At 37.4% G+C, this 21,844-nt stretch overlaps 1 protein-coding gene across 2 annotated transcripts in view; it reads right to left on the reverse strand.

Annotated features, from left to right (window-relative positions):
- Nucleotides 1-6,096: 6,096 nt before the first annotated feature.
- Nucleotides 6,097-21,844, reverse strand: part of LOC100932537 (angiotensin-converting enzyme) — a 41,495-nt gene continuing 25,747 nt past the window's right edge. Inside the window, exons 23-25 of one of the 2 annotated variants that reach the window (XM_023502502.2) lie at nt 13,746-13,868; nt 12,953-13,137; nt 6,097-6,204 (exon numbers count right to left, since the gene is read on the reverse strand). In XM_023502502.2, coding sequence (XP_023358270.1) covers nt 6,134-6,204; nt 12,953-13,137; nt 13,746-13,868 — 379 coding nt within the window. In that variant the 3' untranslated portion in view covers nt 6,097-6,133. Of the gene's footprint in view, nt 6,205-10,661; nt 12,068-12,952; nt 13,138-13,745; nt 13,869-21,844 lie in introns of those variants that run through there. The other variant, XM_012548472.3, reaches the window with a different exon arrangement.

The raw sequence follows: 21,844 nt of genomic DNA on the forward strand, positions 1-21,844 counted from the left end.
TTTAGCTATCGTCTATGAGGATGAGTCAATCTCTTTAATAGGGAAGTGTTTTTGTCACTGCTGCTCATTGAAAGAAGGCACTTTGAGGGAGAAAACAAGATCTGTAAAGTGAAAAGATGGTTAAGAAGATGGTATCTGACAGGAAAACGCTGTAAAACATTGGTGTAAAACAGCAATCCTATACCAAGATTAACTGAATAACTTAGCTATTGTCAGCAATACAATGCTCCGAGATGAATTCTAAGGACTCAAGACAAAAAATGCTATCCACTTTCAGAGGAAGAACTGATATAGTCTCAATGCAGATAGAAATATACCATTTTTCACTTCCTGTAATTTTTTTTCATGACTGTTCTCTTTGGATCTGTTTTTTCTTTTAGAGCATGATTAATATGGTAAAATTTTTGTATTATTCAACATGTATAACCTATATCAAATGATTTACTATCTCAGGGAGAGGGAAGGTGAGAGAGTCAAAATTTGGAACTCAAGACAATTTAAAAATAAACATTAAAAACTAGAGGAACATATTAATTAAAAAAACTTGGTAGCTGAGAAGGGAATTCGGACTTCTAGACCATTAACATAAAAGGATGATGGGCTCTTGGCTAGGGATATAGTACATCTAATGATGGTTGGTTAAAAATAAACAATTACAGGAATTTTATAAATCTAGATGATTTTATGCTGAAAAGGGAAATAGAAGGAAAATGCCACTTCTCTAAATCTACAAATCCTGTACTCACTGCACCATGAAGAATGCCAACTACAGCACAGGAAGAATAGCAATAGAAATGCAAGGGAATAAGCATTTATTTATTGCATCATGCTCAGTGATATGAGCAAATATTATCTCATGATCCTCACAATAACCCTGGGAAGTAGGTGCTGCTACTATTTCCATTTTACATTTAAGAAAACTGAGGCCGAAATTACTCAGTCACACAAGTAGTAACTTGTCTGATACCTATTTGAACGTGTTCCTAGGTCAGTGATCTATATGTTGTACTAGCTCGCTGCCTCTGAATGGGAAGGAGTTGAGTAGCATATATTCACATAGAAAATATATTCATATGAGGAAATCCACATGAAATAAGGGTAATGGAAAAGGGGTCTTATGCACAGAAGGATTTGCTTTTCAGTTGGCAACACAGGTGGAGACATTTCTGCGATTTATTCAGCATGCAAACTCTGAGTGAGGCAGTAGATGGCACTCTGAGCTCAAACTAAGCTCCTCTGTATAGATGTGACCAGGTCCATGACTCCAAGAATTAAAAAAAACAAAACAAAACTGTCTTTTTTTTTTTGCCAATTCGGCTATATCATCCAAGTCTATTTACATAGAATCCAGAAGCTTAGACTAGATAGTCCTCTGCTATTAGGAGCTTATAATTAATAAAAAAAGATTAAAATGATAAGTTTTTCTCACAATTACAATCTCAGATCTCCTCCCCAGAGACATATGAAACCTATTATTTTAGATGAAGATTCAAACTTCTATCCATTTAGGGGTGTGTGTGTTCCAAACTATCCCATTGACGTCCTCTATTGTAATCATTCCATATGCAATTAATATACAAGCAGGTATGTGCTGGTAAATGTTAACTGACCTGGTAGGAAAAGTATAAGGACTTACTTTAAAATTTAATCTTCATTATTAACATTTTCTCTTTACACTAAATGAACAAAATTTTTTTTAACTCTGAAAAACAAATCCCTCAATAGATAGATGCATAGTCTGGCAAAACAAATTTCCATATGTCCCAAAGTTTTAAGCTGATCATCTCACTGTCAAGAGATGTGTTCTTGTTTCATCTTCATTCATTTGGACTCATTTATCATTGTATTAAACAGCTTTCTAAAGTCTTCCAAAGTTGTTTTTATCTACAATGTTATCATTGTATAAATTTTTCTGTTTCTGCTCAATTCACTCTGCATCATTTCATGAAGATCTTGCCAGTTTCCTCTGAAATTGTCCATTTCATCATTGCTTAATGGCATAATGGTCTATTACATTCATATTACAAAATGTGTTTAGCTGTTTCCCGGGGGGGGAATACCTACTTACTTTCCAATTTGTAGTTACTATGAGAAGAAAAATGCTACTATAAATATTTTTGCACATATAAGTCTTTTTTCCTTTTTCTCTAATTTTTTTTTTTTTTTGGGAGGGTATAGATCTTTAGGAGTAGAGATCACAGAGTTTAGTAACTTTCTGAAATAGTTCTAAATTGCTTTCCAGAATGACTGGACCAGATCACAGGTCCATTGTAAACTGATCATTAGAAAAATGCTAATGAAAGAAATTCTGAGGTTCCACTTATCTATATGACTAACAGATGATAAAAGAGGAAAATGACAAATGTTGGAGAGGCTATGGGAAAACAGGGCCACTAGTACATTGTTTAGGGAGGAGCAGAGGGCAGCAATATAACAGAGTAATAGTCTCATGATTGGGAAGGTTGAGATGTTCCAGTAGATACTATAATTGAAAACAGTAATAAGGGTTTTTTAACTTTAAAAATCAAATGAATTTTATTATAAAGTAGCAGTCATCAAAACCATTTGGTACTGATTAAGAAATAAAGTGGAGGATCAGTGGAATAGATTAAATAAACACAACATAATAAGCAATCTGTACCAATCTAGCGTTTGATAAATCCTCAGACTCCAGATTCTAGAATAAGAACTTACTATTTGATAAAAATTGCTGAAAAAACTGGAAAATAATGTTTTTTTTAAAAAATAGCCTTTTATTTACAAGTTATATGCACAGGTAATTTTACAGCATTGACAACTGCCAAACCTTTTGTTCCAATTTTTCCCCTTCTTCCATCCCCACCTCCCTTAGATGGCAGGATGACCAGTAGATGTTAAATATATTAAAGTATAAATTAGATACACAATAAATATACGTGATCAAACCATTATTTTGCTGTACAAAAAGATTCAGACTCTGAAATATTGTACAATTAGCCTGTGAAGGAAATCAAAAATGCTGTCAGGCAAAAATATAGGGATTGGGAATTCAATGTAATGGTTCTTAGTCATCTCCCAGAGTTCTTTTGTTGGGCATAGTTGGTTCAGTTCATTATTGCTCCATTGGAACTGGTTTGGTTCATCTCATTGTTGAGGATGACCAGGTCCATCAGAATTGATCATCATATAGTATTGTTGTTGAAGTATATAATGATCTCCTGGCCCTGCTCGTTTCACTCATCATCAATTCGTGTAAGTCTCTCCAGGCCTTTCTGAAATCATCCTGTTGGTCGTTTCTTACTGAACAATAATATTCCATAATATTCATATACCACAATTTATTCAGCCATTCTCCAATTGATGGGCATCTACTCAGTTTCCAGTTTCTGGCCACTACAAAGAGGACTGCAACAAACATTTGTGCACATACAGGTCCCTTTCCCTTATTTGTGATCTCTTTGGGATATAAACCCAGTAGAAACACTGCTGGATCAAAGGGTATGTACAGTTTGATAATTTTTTGAGCATAGTTCCAAAATTGAAGGTTTTAATTGCCTAGGCTTTCTTCTGCTAGTATTCTGTTTATTCTAGTTCCTGAGAAAGCATATATAGCTCAGACAGACTGAAGCTATTGTCTGTTATTGCTCCTTGAGATCAACAAAAGGACAAAGAAGATTAAATTTCTTTCCCCCTTTTCCCCTGTGCTTACAACTGGCAAGCATTTTCTATACAGTTTAAGTTTTAAAAAACAAATAGACCATGCAGACTGGAAGGAGTCTCAGCAGGATTGGAAAAGAACAAATATTTCAGTTTTCAAAACAGAGAGGAAAAGCCATGAGTCAGTGACCTTGTTCTCATTCTTAGGAAAATTTTAGAGCATAAAAAGAATGGTTTTTCTCTCTACATCCCAAATCTAAAAACAAAAAAGTTTGTATGATTGTATGAGATGATGGAAATGTATGGATGAAAAGAGATGTTATAATTGCAGAATCATAAGACTCTAAAATCTGGTTGGAGTTGTGAGCCTAGGAGATTGGAAAGATGGTAATACTATTAACAGAAATAGGAAAATTTGTCTAAATGTCAATATCTAGTAGGAGGTTGCTAATAACAAAGGGAATTATCTGTGGATTTAGAAAAAGAAAGAATGGTTACAAGCAACCAAATGGGTTTCTTCTAGATCAGGTCATGACAGATGATTCTCATTTCCATTTTTGACAGTGTTAATAAGAGACTGGCAGATCAGGGAAATGCTATAAATAGCTTACCTAGATTTTAGCAAATCATTTGACAGATGCTCATGCTATCATTGTGGAAAAGATGGAGAGATGTAAGATAGACAATAATGTAATTAGATGGATTCAGAACTGGTTAAATACCTGCTCTCAAGAGTACTTATTAATGACTGGATATCACCTTGGGATAAAGTCTCCAGTGGAATATTCCAGGAATCTGTTCATGGCTCCAGGTATTGCATAAAAGCTCAAGTGGAAAGTTTATTAAATTTGTAGATACTTCAAAACCTAGGAGAGATAGTTAATACTTTGAATAATAACAATCTGGAAAGAGTTCACATTTCATCTAAGAAGATGAAATTTACTATGGAGAAAATTATATTTGGGGATTAGATTTGAGGACCTTGAAGGTCTAAGTCTCTTCTATACATTTCTTATATTCTGTTTTTATAGCTATTCAAATTTGTGTCTTGAGAGGATAATGATATATGGAAAGAGCATAGGACTGAGAGACAAAATTTGGGTTCTGTTCTGGTGTGGGCTTTTTAGTACCAGTAAAAAAGCTAGAGGTTATATTTTAAGGCAGTGAAAACAGTGTTTTTGATAGAGAGGTGGGGGACTATGGGATCAGAATGTTGTACTCTTTTTCAGATTCTCTCATTTGGTTTTTATGTTTTCCTTTGTTGCTATTAAAGATCCAATGAGGTGAGGAGTCTCAATATGAAAAAATTACTTGAGTGAAAAAAATCAGGAAAACTTTAATAAAATGTGTCAGTCAAGAAATCCAGATTTGAATCCTTCATCTAACACTATGTGTGTAACTTTGGGCAAGCTTCTTTTAAAAATTTTTCTAATAGTAAAATACTACTTTGTACTTCATAGGGTTGTCTAAGGACAATGCTTTGAGCTGGGCATGGGGGAAACTGTCTCGTGATGATTACTGATAGATTGCTGGAGACTGGAGTTTTGAGCTACAGAAAGCTAAGCCACATTGTCTGGCATTCATATGGTGATCCCTGGGATGAGGGAAGACCTCCAGATTGCATAAGGAGAAATGTATCAGCCTAGGTCAGAAACTTAGCAGATCAAAATTGAGCTGAAGAATAGCCCTTACATTTCCAGATTGAGTGGCATAGGAAGACCCAGAATTTTTTTAAAAAATTTTTTATTTTTAATAGCTTTTTATTTTTTCAAAATACATGCAAAGATAGTTTTCAACATTCACCCTTGGAAAATTTTGTGTTCCAAATTTTTCTACCTCCTTTCCCCTTTTTCCTCCCCCAGGAAGCAAGTAATTCAATATAGATTAAACATGTGCAATTTTTCTAAATATATTTGTACATTTATCATGCTGCAGAAGAAAAATCAGCTCAAAAGGGGAAAAATGAGAAAGGGAAAAAAATAAGCAAACAAAGACAAAAAAGGTGAAAATACTATGTTGTGATCCACATTCAGTCTCCATAGTCCTCTTTCTGGATGCAGATGGCTCTCTCCATCACAAATCCATTGGAAATGCCTTGAAATCATCTCGTTGAAAAAAGCTAAGTCCATCACAGTTGATTATTATGGGCCAGAACTCTGAACTCTGAAACAAGGACTCTTACAAGGTGTTAAATGAGTGGAATTGATAAAGTTGTCTTGTTCAGTACATATACTTAGTATTTAATATAGTTCCACAAGATTCACACCTATGATAATGTAATTATAGTAGAATATGTAACAGCCAGCAAGGACTGGACGAGATTCATTCCATCTTCAGTCAGGCTTCTGGTGGCTCTCCTGGGGGACCGAGGGACTCAGAGACAGATTCATTCCATTATCCACCTTTATGGTGGCTGGAGGCTGAAGCACAAACCCTTGGACTCAAGAGAGATTCATTCATCCCATCTCACACCACCATGGTGTCAAGGCTGTCCTCCTTAACTTCTCCACTGAAACCAAGACTTCGGAAGGCCTTTAAGAAATCTGGCCCGGGCCCCAGGCAAGGAAACTAGATTGTGAAGGAGACAATAAAGAATTTGGACTTTAACACCTGGCTATTCTTGTGGTGATTAATCTGCTGAAAGGAAAGCTGCTCCAAGACCTCCAGAAACCAAGGAGAACATTACAATTGATCATCACATAATCTTGCCTTTGCTATGTCCTATATTCTCTGAGTTCTATTCGTTCCACTTAGCATCATTTCATTTAATTTTTTCCAGGTTTTTATGAAATCATCTTATCACTTCTTATAGAACAATAATATTCCATTACTTTTTTATACCATAACTTATTCAGCCATTCTCCAACTGATGGGCATCCACTCAATTTCCAGTTCCTTGCCACTACAAAAAAGGGCTACTACATTTTTGCACATATGGGATCTTTTCCCATTTTTATGATCTCTTTGAGATACAGCGTCAGTAGAGATACTGCTGGATCAAAGGGTATGGACAATTTTATAGCCCTTTGAACACAATTCCAAACTGCTCACCAGAATGAGTGGATCAGGTCACAACTTCACCAATTCCATCATTAGTGCCCCAGTTTTCCCACATCCCCTCTAACATTCATCATTATCTTTGCCTACCATCTTAGCTCATCTGAGAGGTGTGAAGACAACCTTAGAAATGTCTTAATTTGCATTTCTCTAATCAATTTAAAGCACTTTTTCATATGACTAGAAATGGCTTTAATTTTTTTCATCTGAAAATTGTCAGATCATATCCTTTGACCATTTATAAGCTGGGGAATGGCTTGTATTCTTGTAAATTTGGATCAATTTTTTATTATTTTATTTACTTAATTCTCTGTATATTTTAGAAATGAGGACTTTTATGACTCTCCTGTGGCCAACCTGGTCAAAGAGACCAGTGTTACTGGATGGAAGAGAATGTATGAAAAAAAATGGAAAGATTGCGGGGAGGCAGGTTACATCCAAACTCTTAACTTTAAACAGCAGATTTTATATTTGATCCTGGAAGTGACAGAGAGTCATTAGAGTTTATTAAATAGGAGAATGGCATGGTTAGACCTGTACTTTAGGAAGATCCCTTAGGCAACCGAGCAAAGAATAGATTACAATGAGAAGACCTACAACAAGACAGAACAACTAGAAAACTTATGCAATAGTCCAGGTGTGATATTATCCAGGTAAAATAGACTAGACTTGGCAACTATTTATTAGAGGGTGAGAGGAATCAAATATGATACCTAAATCATAAATCTGGGTATCTAGGAGGATTGGGAGTATTCTCATTAGGAAGAAATTTTCTTCTTGGGAGGAAAGATGAGTTCAGTTTTGGACATAATGAGTTCAAGATGTTGACATCCAGGTATAGGACTTCTAGTTTGATGTGTGCAATAAAGCAGTTAGAGATACTAGCCTAAAGGTCAGCAGAAAGGTTAGGGCTGGAGAGGCATATTTGACAATCATTATTAGCATAGAGATGATAATCAAATCCATGAAAGCTGATGGGATCACCAAGTGAAAATATGGAGAGTGAAAAGGGTCCAGGATAGGGCCCTTTGGGATACTCAAGGTTAGCAGACATGACCTGGATGAAGATCTAGCAAAGGAGATTGAGTTGTCTAATAGGCAGAAAACCCAGGGAGAGTAGTGTCCCAAAAACTTTAGAGAAAAAAAAAAGAGTATCAGGGAGAAGAGGGTGATTGGCAGCATAAAAAACAGTCAAAAAAGGATGAGGACTGAGAAAAGGTCATTAGATTTGGCAATTGAGAGGTCACTGGTTGGAGAGTTTTGGTTGAATCAAGTCCAAAACCATATCATAGAGAATTTAGGAGTGAAAGGGATGAATATTTTGAGGATGAGAAATGGGCATATTTTCAGGCATCAAGGAAGCAGCCAATAGACAAGGAGAAATTAAAAAGCGAGAGAGTAAGGACAGAAAGGTAATCTACTGCAGAAGATAGGATGGAATGGGATCACCTATGCAGGTAGAAGGCCTTACAGGTACTAATCTCTGTCACCTTGGGCACTAATGTAGCTTGGCCATTTCATCCTGAGAGAATCTGTGAGGCAAGTAGAAGAGGAGAGTAGAATTCTTGATGAAAACTCAGCTTTTTCCAGGAAAATGAGGTGGATCATGGACATTTATGGAAATTTTGTGAAGAGAAGAAAAGTTGGAAAAGCTGCTCTAGTGAATGGGAAAATGAGTCAATTAAATAGAAAACAATTGCTGCAGTGAGTGTCCAGTTAAGCTTATGTAACAAATTTGTAGTGGATTGTCAGCATAGCTTTTTTTCTTTACATTTATTCCGCTGTGTATTGAGTATGAGTTAAGACAATGGATTATGACCCTGGACAGTTACTTACCTCTGTTTGCCTCAGTTTCCTGAGGCAACTGAAAAAGAAACTGGAAAAGGAAATGGCAAACCACTGTGATATCTTTGCCAAGAAAACCCCAAATGGGTTCATGAAGAATTGAATTATACGGAAATGACTGAACAACAAGAGGACAAGAAATTGAGAGATTAGTGTAGTTTTGACCAAGGAATAAAGATAGAAAGTGAGAGTGAAAGGGTAATGGCCTGGTTAAGAACTAAGCAGTTGAGGGATTGGAGGTCATGAGGATCATGAACAAGGTTTGGGGTTGCAAGGCAGAGGGCAAGATGGAATGACAGCAGATTGCAAACAGCTAAAGAAGTTTGTGTGAACAGGGAAGTGATGTATTTTGGAGTGATGGCAAAATCTAAGTATATGAACTTTTAATAGAAAAAAATCGAGTCAACAAACTTTAGTTTTTCATCTGTGTCAGTTATCCATATGTAGGATGTAGAGCCTGAAAAATAGTGGGAGTTCCGGGATCATGACCTGGAGGTGGGTGGGAAAACTGTAGATGATGTAACAGATGTACCCTGCTGAGCTCACTGGACCAGAAATGGGGAAATGAAGCAGAGTGGAGGTGGCTCAGAGCTTGAATTCAGAAAATTTGTTGGACAATTCTAATTTGGATGGTCTTGAGTTAGCAGAAAAGGCATTGACTTGGGAGTTTTAAATATTTTTATTGTGAAATTTATTGAGATCCTTAATAGGGACAGAATCGAATACAAAGACTTTTATTCTCATAGCACTTGTGAACCCATGGGGAAAATTTTAGAAATCTATCAAGTCATTAACCGGGTTTTAAAGAAATGGCTAATCTCCTAAAGTGTCCAGGCAATAGGTCCATTCCATTCTTTACCCATCATCTCACTAAATTCTGGCTGCCTAGGATAGGCACTTTCTGGAGGAACACTCTCTAAAACTTCTGCCCTCAGGCCCCCATTTTCATTCATGGTTTTTTAAGGTGACTATCTGGGCCTACCTCCAGTAATATTTCATTTCACTTCCCAGGCCATCTTCTTGACAAAAAAATTATACTTGCCATTGAACCATACCATAGTCCTATCAATTCTATCATTGCTCCTACAATGATTGCATTCATCTTTTCCACTTGTTCCGTTTTCTTTAACTTACCTAGCCAAAATCTTGTCACTTTTTTTAGAATATCTGAGGGCAGGGACTACTTTTGCCTGTGTTTTTATGCCTGGTACATAGCACAGGGCTAGGAATATAATGCTTAAATTGTGTATTCTTCCATTCATTTATTAACAGAGTGGAAAATAAATGAACATTTATTTTTCAGCAAAAGTATTGAGTATCAGTGTAGCTGGGAGCTGAGGAAAGGACCCTGCCATCACTTCAGATTTTTTTATGGGATTAAGCATCCTTGTAGGGTTGAGTAGTGGAAGTGGAAAATAAAGCCAGAGACAGGAATGCCAGTAACATCTCTGGCACTTGTTCATTAAAACTGTAAGTAAAAGGCATTCTGGAGTGAACTATAATTGGCACCACAAGGCCTGGAGTAGACTATGTCTCCTGTGCCCCCCACATCTTGGCAAGATGCTCTGCTCCCTAAATGTTTGTTGTTTAATTCCAATCTATTGGACATAGAATAAGGGACTGAAAGAGTACTTGAGGCCAGGAAATCAGATAAATCTCACACTTCTTAGTCTCATTCTCATCTTGGCCTGTCTCCCTTTGCTGGCAGAGTCTCCTTCCCCTAAGGAGTCAGGGGATAATGACAACCTCCCAAAGTAGACCCTAGGACCACCCCAGCCCCACCTCTACTCCACTCAGGTCATAGAATTGGTTTGGATTGAGCAGTGGGACGCATTGAGTCTCAGGGGAGTGAGGAGTAAGGACTTAAGGTCAAAGGGGAATATTCCAAAAAGGGTATACAATGCATGCAAATTCACAATCACATTCTGGGCACTTTCCCACAATAGAACAGTGGCAATGACAAGGCACTTTTAATTTCAGCAGGAAATAAGACTCATTTAATTATTTTTGTGTTCTGGGCAAATAGCACAACACTTTCCCTCAATTCTGTTGAGGGCGTTGTAGCAAAAATATCAGGACAAGACCACTGATGGAGAAGAGATTGCCAAGGATGGCAGGGCTGGGCTAATGAAAAGCCAGGTGTGGCTACCTGGATAGAGGGAGCTCCCAACTTGTATCTTCCTGTTTTACTTTTTCTGGATAATTACCTGCTAAGCTAGTTATTTCTGTTACTGAAGGACACAAAGTGCTGGCAGTGCTCCATTTTTTGGCCACCCTTCTCACCCCCAGACAAAGTCCCAGTCACCCAGACAGTTATAACTTTCCAGAAGCTCTGTATCTAAGAGTTTCCCTCCTCAGTTTGATCCAGATCTCTCTAAATTCTCTTCCTGGAGGCCATACTAAAGTCAGGATGTGTAACCCTTTTTCCTGGTAGGCAGTGTGTAGCTGGGGCTTTTGATCTCCAAGGCAAGAGGGTCCCCCATTTTTCCTTGACCTGTACCATAGAGGCCCAGATGGTCTGAAGAGAAGGCTGACTAGAGGGAAAGTAGTGATTTCAATACAGCATAATAAAAAAGGTGCCAGGTGGGGGTGGCCGAAAGACTATTTCTGTTCTTTTTAATACTTCCTGTATCTCCTCTGTAGGAGGATGATTCAGAATAGGGAGTAGATGCTTGGGGAAAGTAGGATATGAATAGGAGAAGAGTGGAGGCTTGCAGCCTTCAGGTATTACAAGTCCCATCTCCCAAGGTAGTGCTTACTATTTGGGGGGCAATAGAGATTAGGGAATGGGACACAGCTTAGTTAAAATTAAATAGAACCTTTAATTTCATTCACACAGGTTCTTGGTAGTGGGAATCTTTGAAAGGGAAAAGGCTCTTCTAAGCATACCTAAGGAGGTTTTATTAACAAGCCACAGGGAAAAAAAAAAGCTTTCTCCCCCAATTCAATCCATCCCCCTTTAGATATCTACCATGGAAGGAGTGTTTGGAGAGGTACCTCTAGTGTTGCCTGTTGAAATGAAGTGGTCCTAATGCATCTTGCATAGTGAAGAAGCCAGAAAGAAAGAAGAAATCTCAGAGGAAGGGAAGAAAGAGAGAAGGCAGAAAAGAGGAAGAAAGTAAGAAGAAAAGAAAGTAATAAAGAATTAAATGGAGGTGGGGCAGAGTAGAAATAGAATGAGGTCCAGAGTCCAAGTGGACTAAGTTCCCTGAGTCCTTAATAGCCAAGGCTCGGTCCTCAGCATGTCTTCCATTTCTCCCCTTCACCATCTCCCCTTCTTCTCTCCACATGGTTTTCCATTTCCTTTCAGTCCAGGCTCAGTCTCAGGAGTGTCTCAGCTCCACCTCAGAGCTAAAATAAGGCTCTTGTCGCCTTTTGAGTTTATATGTTTTATAGGCCAAGCCTATTATAGCCATAAGGAACGCCAGGCCCAGAACAAGCAGGGTCCACTGCCCTGCTTTAGCCTGCCCAGACGTCAGCTCCATTCCCAAGAAGCTGATTTTGTCACTGTTGGGGGCTCTGGAGGCACCTAGGGGGTAGGGAAGAAAAACACATGAGAAGAAAAGGATGGGAAGAGGAAGAATGGGGCTCTGGCATCTGCATGGCTTTCAGGGGAAGGAAAAAAGGAGTGGGGGTCTGGGCCCTCCTCACTTTGGATCTAGAGCCAGGTCATTGGGAGAAATGGCCATCTCCCAGTCCCAGGTGGAGGCCCCTTGCCAATGCCCAGCTAAGGGACTCAGAAAAGCCCTGCGTCTAGTATTCAAAGAAAATCAGGGGCAGAAGAAACCTTGGAGATCATTTAATAATACAGGTCCTTTATCTTGTTAGTATGTCTCCCTTGGGGATGGGAGTAGGGAAATCTTTCTGGAGGAAGATAAGGATTTTAAGAGAGAGAGTAGAAAGGTTTTAAGAAATTAATCTAGCGATGGTGAGGAAGATGGATGGAGAAATGGTGTGAGCCGAAGCATAAAGGCAGTAAGCAACAAGGGGAAATGAATACAGGAGGCAGGGAACCTGGCTACTTATTATCCATATGACCTTCATGTCTCTGGATCTCAGTTTATCCTTCTGCAAAATTCAACTCCTTCATTTTATAGATCCAGAGATGAAAAAAGACTTTGCCTAAAATCCTTAAGGTAACCAATAGACTTTGGATCTTATTGATTAAACTTTTGATCAGAGAATGTTGCCTAGGGGAGGAGGGCAGATAGGGTACCACCTCTACTCCCAAATGGAGTGAGTGCATCTCTGATATCTTGAGAGCAAATGGGGGTTGGGGGTCAGGTTCGGAATAGAGAATGCTTTGCTCTGCATTTTCTTGAACTCAAGCCTATGTCTAGGTGTAGAAAACTACATTAGCCTTGGGTGAGATGTAGGGTTGAGGCTGAAGCAGGAGTAAGGATGGGAGCAGTACCATATGGAGTCCAGTCATACTGAGGCCATCCCAGGGTCTCTTCCTGTTCCTTGTTCTTGGTGATGAGCCAGTCCAGCAGGGGCTGGAAGTATTTCACAATAGCTGTGGCTGACATGTTGGGCTGTCCCGTCAGAAGCATCATAGCCTCTGGCCAGGGCTTACTGAGTCCTAGTTTCATAGCATCCCTAGATAGAGTTTGAGGTTTGGGGAAGATGAAAAGAAGAAGGAAACAATTAGTTCCCCTGCTCTGTGGCTACAGTCCGGCTACAGTGATCCCTCCCTCTAGCTTAGATTGCCCATTAAGCAAGACAGTGTCTAGGTCCTACAGGATCAGATTTAGAAATGGAGGTCACTTAGTAAAATCCCCTCATTTTACAAATTAAGGAAATAGGTAGTCAGACTTAAGGTAGATTCTAGCATATTTAAATAAAATTTAAGATAAATATCCATCTTAGACTCTGATAATGATTGAAAGTTAAAAATAAGCAAAAGAATTAAGCTAATTCTCTAAAGAAATAACAAGTTTTAAATGCTTTAAGGGACAAGCTTTTAGAGAAAGAAAGCACAGGCCCCAAGGATCATTGTCCTTACAGAAAAACACCATGAGGCACATAGCAGGCTTGGTTTAAGTGTGGGGTGGTGGGCAGACAGGGAAGAAGCTCATCTTCCAAGTGCACATCCATAATACCCAGCAACACACAGTGGGCTCCTTCCCCAGAGGCTCCTGACTCTATGTCTGGAGCTTGGGTCAAAGAGCTGAACTTGAGCTAAAAGACAAACTTTGAAAACTCACGACAAGAGCTTCCCTGCCTCCTTTGATTGATAGATATCACACTTGTGCAGTGGACCTGTGTGACCGGCAGCTCGGCACAGGGCCTCGTGGAACTGGAACTGAATCACAAAACTGACAAAGTATCTGGGAAGAGAAGACAGAACAAGGGTAAATGAGCCAATGGGTCTGAAAATCCCTCTTCACAGCCCTGTCTAGGCGCCAAAGCTGCTCTGTCCTGTATACAGGGTCCTAAATATTCTGCAAGCAGCTAAGCAGTACAGAGAACAGAGAACGGGGCGCGGACTCAGGGAATCTGGGTTCAAATCTGGCCTCAGACGCTTACTACATGTGTGACCCTGGGCGGGTCATTTCCCTCTGCTTAAATTTCCTCATGTGTAAAATGTGCTGGAGAAGGAAATGGCAAACCACTCCCGTATCTTTGCCAAGATACTCATGAAGAGTCAGATGTGACTGAACAAAATATCCTGCTGTGGTTTAAGAGTGTATTGTGGGCGAACTGACATGGAGACGTCATTCCTGAGAGCATGTCCAGATATTTCCTTCCTAGTTCCAGTCAGCCATGTAGAAACTTGGAGAAACCCTATTTATGGCCACATGTTGGAGCTTGTATTAAGAGATGATAAAGAGTTCCCTAACTGGCTGCCAAGTTGAAACTCAGTAGAAATATAAGTAAAACCTCCATTTCAGGCACATTTGATTTCTTGATAAAGGACAGTTATTGAGATGCTTCTCTGTCTGTCTGTCTCTGTCTCTGTCTCTCTCTGTTACTGTCTTTCAGTCTCTTTCTGTCTCTCTGTTTCTTTGTCTCTCTCTATCTGTTTCTCTCTGTCTGCCTCTGTCTTTGTCTCTGTTTCTATTTCTCCCACTCTCTTTCTCTCTTTCCCCCTCACTTGCTCTCTCTCTCTCTCTCTCTCTCTGTTTCTTTCAGTCTCTTTCTGTCTCTCTCTCTGTCTCTGTTTCTCTGTTTGTCTGTCTGCTTGTTTCTGTCTGTTTCTCTCTATTTCTCCCTCTCCCTCTCTCTTTTTCCCCCTCACTTGCTCCCTCTCCATTTCTCTCTCTCTCTCTCTTTCTTTCTCTCTCTCTCCTCATGTCTCAGACCCTCTGAGCCTGTGATGATGCATATGGCAGATGAGAGAGACATGAATTCTGATTAGCAAAAAATTCTGTGAGAAGGCACAAACTTTGGAATGGCTAATCAGAGCTCCTGGAGGCACAGACATGTGGGGAAAGCTGTCCCAATACCCAAGAGATCCTTTAATTACTAGCATCTACATATCTAGGGACTGCTTAGGAAGAATTTCTTGAGTAAATTCATTCTCTTCTTGGGTGAGCTGAGATTTTATCTTGCTCTTGCTTTGGAAGAGCCTATTTGCTTTTTTATACTCTACCAATTTGCCTTAATCTGTATAATTTCCTCAGTTTTAGTGTTTGCTTAAATGTTTTGTTGTTCTTTCCTTTAGTAGTGATGGACTTCACTTGGCCCCACGAACTTTGTTTGTGGGATTTTCTTATCAAAGATATTGGAATGGTTTGTTATTTCATTCTCCAGTGTATGCCCATTTTCCAGATTAGGAACTGAGGCAAATAGGAGCTAAGTGATTTGCCCAGAGTTACATAGTGTCTGAGGCCACCTTTGAACTCAGATCTTCCTGACTCCAGGTCGAGCATTCTATTACTATACCATCTACCTATCCCAAAATAGGTAATAGATATATAGATAATATTATAATTATATTAAAGTAGCTAGAAGGCAAAGTACAAAGACCTGGAGGTGACATAGCATAAGACTTAGAATCAGGAAGAGCTGAGTTCAAATTCTGTCTCAAATGCTAGCTGTGTGACTATGAGGAAATTAATCTCTTTCAGTCTTAGTTTCTTAATCTATAAAAAAAAAAGGGGTGGGGTATCATAATAGTGCCTACCAATTAGACTTCTTGTGAGGATCAAAGGAGATAACATTTATAAAATGCTTTGTAAGTCTCAAAGTTATTAATTGATTAAATACCAAGTTATTATTATTAAATGTTTTGCTGACTCTGTCAATGTCTCTTCTGTATACAACAAATGTTTAGAGAGAGCCAAAAGTAGCACTTGAGAACAGGGCTTCTTAAACTTTTTCTACTTACAACCCCTTTTTGCTCAAGAAATTTTTACATAACCCTGGGTATATAGATATATAAAATAGGTATACAAATTGAACATTTACTGATAATAAATCATAATTTTGTGACCCTTCTATTCAGTTACAAGACTCCATATGGAGTCACAACCCACAATTTAATAAGCTGAGATTTAAAGGGACCAGGGAAGGTAGATTTTAATCCTGAATTCCTAAAAGCAAAATACAAATCTTAAAATATAAACCTCTAAACTGTAAATATCTGATTGTGGTGGATACAATTCTAGCCTCAAACCCTTCTTGGAAATTGGAGACTGGAAGAGTGAGTACCCAGACCTCTTCCTGCTCCACTTAAAGACAGTAATAGCCAGTCTCCCCTAGAGATAGAGAATGAGCAGACCCAGATCTTATTTATCTAAATATCCCTGTAATTCAGAGGACCTTGAGTCCCTTCTGCCTGGTTAACTCATTCCTGCCTCTCCAATGATCTTTTCATCCCTGTTGGCAAGGGAAACAAGACAGCTCAAGCCCCGCCTTATTTCACTGGACATGGAAAAGAGAAACAGGCAGTGCAGGGGCAGGCTATTGTCTGGCTTTTATATATCTGCTGAGTTCCAGCTCAGTGGATAGTTAAAGGTATCCATCATCATCACACCCAGTAGCAAGCCTGTGTGGTTGTCAGCAAATAGGCTTGTCCCAAGCTTCCACATGGTGAACTAGAACCAAGCCAAGAAAATCTGTCTAAACTCTTAGGAATGGGTTTCTCTCCTCCCGGCCTCCCTTCCCCCCCCCCCCCCCCCCCCCCCATGCTACTACTATTATTACAATTAGCTGACATTTATATGACGTGTCCCAAAAGTCTTAGTGCAGTTTAAGCTGATTAAAGTTTAAAGTTAATTAAAACTTATTAATGCTCAAATGGCTCTAAGATTTTCTGGGACAACTTTACTGTTTGCAACACATAATGTTTCGTTGGATCCTCAAAACAATTCTATGAAGTAAGTAAGTAGTACAGTTATAATTTTACAGATGTGAAAATTGGGGTTCAGTAAGTTTAGGTAACTTATTCATTATCATACAACTAATGAGTGTCGGAGAAGATTTGGATCCAGATCTCTTATTTTCTTACAATTATTATAACAGCAATGGCAATGATAACAGCAACTAGCATTTATATATAGCACTTTTAAGTTTTACAAAGCATTTTACAAATATTATCTCATTTGATTCTTACAACAACTCTGAGAAGGGTTATTACCCCCATTTTATAAATGAGGAAACTGAAGTAGATCTTAATCTTGCCTTCAATGACTTACCCAGGGTCCCAGTGCTAGTAGTATATAAACTATATTATTATATAAACAAAAACACTGAGATTTATGTATGTAGATTTCTCTCTTTAAATGATCCTAAGCCTGAAGAATCATTTAATAATGTTTAACAACTTAAGTATAAAACACTTAGAAAAAGTGTTTTATAAACACTTTTATAAAACCAGAACAACGGCAACTATGGCCAGGCACTGAGAACTTGATTCTATTGACTTTTACTTCTCACTTGGACAAAGGTGTGTTCATTCTACTTAACTCCAATCACAGTTATTTGCAAGGGTTTTAATTGGCTCTACATGGCCTTCTAGTTTTGGGTACAGGTGTATAGAGTTGATTAATATTGAAAAAACTATAAATGTAATAGATTATATTAATAACAAAAATAATTTTAAAATCACATGATTATATCAAAATATACAGAAAAGACATGACAAAACATAATACCCATGTGTTTTTAAAATAGAAAAACACAGGAATATAGACTTTTACTTGATGTGACAATATCTATCTAAAACTAAGAACTAGCATTACGTGTATAATGGAGAAACACTAGAATCTTTTTCAATAAAATTAGCAATAAGGCATGGGTATTCATTAACCCTACTATTATTTGAAATAATACTAGAAATAAGAACTATAGAAATAAGAAAAGGAAAATAAATTGAGAGAATAAGTATAGGTGAAGAGGAAATTAAATTATTGCTTCTTACTGCTCTACTTAGAAAACTCTACAGATTCAGCTAAAATATATTAAAAACAATAACTTCACTAGAGTAGCAGGATACAAAATATATCCACCTTGGTCATCAACTTGTTTGTATATTGCCAACAAAACTGAACTAGAGTAAATATAAAGAGAAAATCCGTCAAAGTAACTATAGATTTAAATGAGATATTTGCAATCTATCTACTAAGACCATACAGGAATTACATGAATACAACTAAAAAACATTCTTGGGGAGATATTAATTCGTCATGGATGAACCATGTTAACATAATAAACTTGGTAATTTTGATATTACTTTTATTGATATATAAATTAAATTGTTAGTTAAATTAATTTACTTATTCAGTGTTATATGAATCAAACTACCAAAGGATTACTTCATAGAGCTAGAAAAAAGTTAGAATGCATCTGGAGTAATAAAAGATCAAGAGTCTCAAGGGAAATGATAAAAAATATTTGGAAAGAAGCAAGCTTAGCAATACCTTTTCTCAAATTATATTACAAAACAATAATCACTAAAAACTATTTGGCTCTGGCTAAACACCCCCTCCCCCAGCAAATTTTTTTATTGGGATGGATTAGGAACACAAAATTTAGAATCAAATGAATATAGTAATACAGTGTTCACCACATCCAAAGACTATTGTGGTAAGAACAAACTGTGGAACAGTTTGTTCCACAAAACTACTGGGAAAAGCATTCAGGCAAAAATTAGATTTAGATCAAAATCTCATACCACATAAAGGATTAAGCTCCAAGTGGCTATGATCTAGATATAAAAGATCACATTAATATATAAACTACAAATTAATAAAAATCATTTTGGAAAACAATATGGAACAATGTCAAAAGTTACTAAAGTCTGCATACCCTTTCATCAAAAATATAATTGCTAGACATATATACAAAAGAGATCAAAAAGAGAGAGAAAGGATCCAAAAGTATGCAAACATTCCTAGTATTATTTTTTTATTGTAGCAAAGAACTGAGAATTAAAGAGATGCTTATTAATCAGGAAATAGCTGAATAAATTGTATAAATGTAGGGAAATATTGTGTATTAATAATTGATGAAAGGTACAAAGTCACAGAAATCTTGTGAGATTTATATGAACTGATGTTAAGGTAAATGAGCAGAAGCAGAAGAATTTCTAGAATGACTATGTAAAAAATTACTGTAGTATAAAAATACATTGAAAAAATTTAAGAACTCTGATCAATACAATCAACAATCATAATTACAGAAGAGGAGGAAGCATATTTTCCGAACAGAGAGTTAAGAGATTAGAGATATACATATTCAGATGTGAATAACTTGTAATTCTATTTTTCATGACTATGCAAACTTATTTTAGGGTTTTTTTATATTTTGTTTTTGAGAGGAAAGAATTGAGGGTAAGGGAAAAGGTAATTATAGCAATATGAAAGAAAGAAAGAAAAAAGTCAATAAAGTTATTTTTTTAAAGTTCACTGAAGACAACAGAGATTTAGCGGGTGATAGACAAGTGCAATGGCTTTTGGAACCAGCACACTCACTTCTTTATATTCTTTAAAAACGTTTAAAAAACAAAACAAATTCAAGTTGTATATATGTCATTCCTCAATATCTGAAATAACTCTCTCTTGACTAGCCTCTCAGGGCCATCATAGACACTAAACAAAATCTCAGAGAGGAAGTGACTACTGAAAAAAAGTAGAACTAGGAATGTTAAAAGAATAGACTCAAGTAGAGTAAAATAGCCCCTCAAGAATCTCCTTGTAGCAGCATCCCAAGTGGTTACTGTCACCCCCTAAGAGACACAAATATCATTCAAAAATCAAGAGTCTGAGAGAACAGGGACTAGGAAAGGGTTACAGCAATACTGGGCCTATAGAAGGAAAAAGACTTGTGGTAAAAAGTCCATTTACAGCAGAAACACCATAGAATAATCAGCAGTGATGTAGAAAGACAGACAAGGAGCAGCTAGATGGCACAATGGAGTCAGGAGGACCTGAGTTCAAATCCAACTTCAGACACTTAACACTGTGTGACCCTGAACAAGTCACTTAACTTCAGTTGCCTTGCCAAAAACAAAACCCCAAAAGACAGAAAAAATATAAATGCAGAGGTTAAATCAACAAATATTTGAAGAAAAGTCACCTTCGTGGACAAGCACTTCACAATAAAGGACAAATTCACTTCTTTCAAGAAGTTGATGGTATCATATCAAATAGCTTCCTTGAAATCACCATGAGGCAATTTTAACAACTTCCAGAATGTTTCAGAAGAACATACAAAGAATTAAATAAAAATATCCAAGAAATGACAATGGAAATCAGACCTCTTAAAGAAATTATATCAAGTGTAATCAGAGCCCGGAGAATTTAGAACACAAAACAGATATGACATACAGTAGGTTCTCTGAAAAAGAGAGGGGCAGAAGTGGAATGCAAATATTCAGAAGAAAAATTAACGGAGTAACAACAAAACAAATAATAGAATTAGATTAATACATAACTCTAAAAGAGTTCTTGAAAATAGAATATAAATGTTTAACCTATATTGGATTACTTGCTGTCTAGGGGAAAGGAGGGGGGAAAGGAGGGAGAAAAATTTGGAACACAAGGTTTTTGCAAGGCTGGATGTTAAAAACTACCTTTGCATTGCATGTATTTTGAAAAATAAAAAGCTATTATAAAATATACAAAAGAAAAAATACAAAAAAACATGTGAATAGATAATATAAGGAATATAAAAATATAAAGACTATAATAAAGGCTCCTAAACTTTAAAGTTCACAAACCTCCATTGATACTTCTCATTAACAGTCAGCCAGTAGACATACTTAGCTCTAAGCAAAGGTATTTGCTAAAATGTCACAAGAAAAAATCTACTCCAGGGCATCTCTCCTATATACACATACATCAATCATGGCAAGAGTGGGATCAAATTTAAAGTATAATGAATTACCATTGTGAGGCAACATAGGATATATGTGTGACAATGACAACTCAACTCCTAGTACTGCAAAGCTTGTAAGACCTTTCTTCATAGAATCATCAAAATGCTCCTATCACTTGAAGCTGAATTTTCAAAGGATTGCTTATTCCATAGCTGGCTCTTTTTGCTGCCAATCTTTCAAGCTGTTTCCTCCCTTAAGTAACCTTTTCTGAATCCATGTCTGATTGGAATATCTGTCTGCTTCCTAGTGTACCTTGGAATTCTCTCAAAGCAAAAGAACTCTAGAATTGTAGGATCAGGTGTCTCTTCCTCTGTAGCTAGATACCATGTCTAATGAAGGAAGGGGAAAAGAGAGAAATCCTTCCCTCTCCCAATTTCTTTCAGAAATTTTCTCCATTAAGAGAAGAAGAAATCTTCATTTCTATTAACTCTTCAGCTCTTAGTTATTTTAAATCCCCAAGGAGACATGACTAATTTGTTTTCTCAGGCAATGAGGTTGTTCCTTTTATTCTACTCAAGGGATCTGTTCACACCTCATAAAAGGGTTTTTCCAGCAGTTAGAACCTTGTTAACACATAAGCATCCATGAATTCTGTTATTATATCTACTGTACTAGGGTGGGGGTGGAAAAAAAATCCCCTTTACACATTTAATAGAAAACCAGAATTCAGTCAGAATATATCTAAAGAAGACTCCATAAAATTCAATGATAAAGAAAACTGAAAACAAAAACAAAACAGAAGCAAGCCCCTTCATCCAGTCCAGAACTGCACAAAAAGAAAAGACAGCCAGAAGCCAGAGAAGTGGGAAGAGGGGTTCCATCAGGGATGTCAGCTAGGGATGTCAATGAAGGGCTGGCAGTTGGCAGAAGTGGGGAAAGGAACTATGTCAAGGAAAATAGCCAGCTCTAGAAACTGGACTTAAAACCTGCCAGTGCTCTAACCAGAGTAGTTTCAGGTCAGCACAAACTCTAGTCATCAGG

Source organism: Sarcophilus harrisii, chromosome 4 (assembly GCF_902635505.1).
Source record: "Sarcophilus harrisii chromosome 4, mSarHar1.11, whole genome shotgun sequence".
Lineage (NCBI taxonomy): Eukaryota > Metazoa > Chordata > Mammalia > Dasyuromorphia > Dasyuridae > Sarcophilus > Sarcophilus harrisii.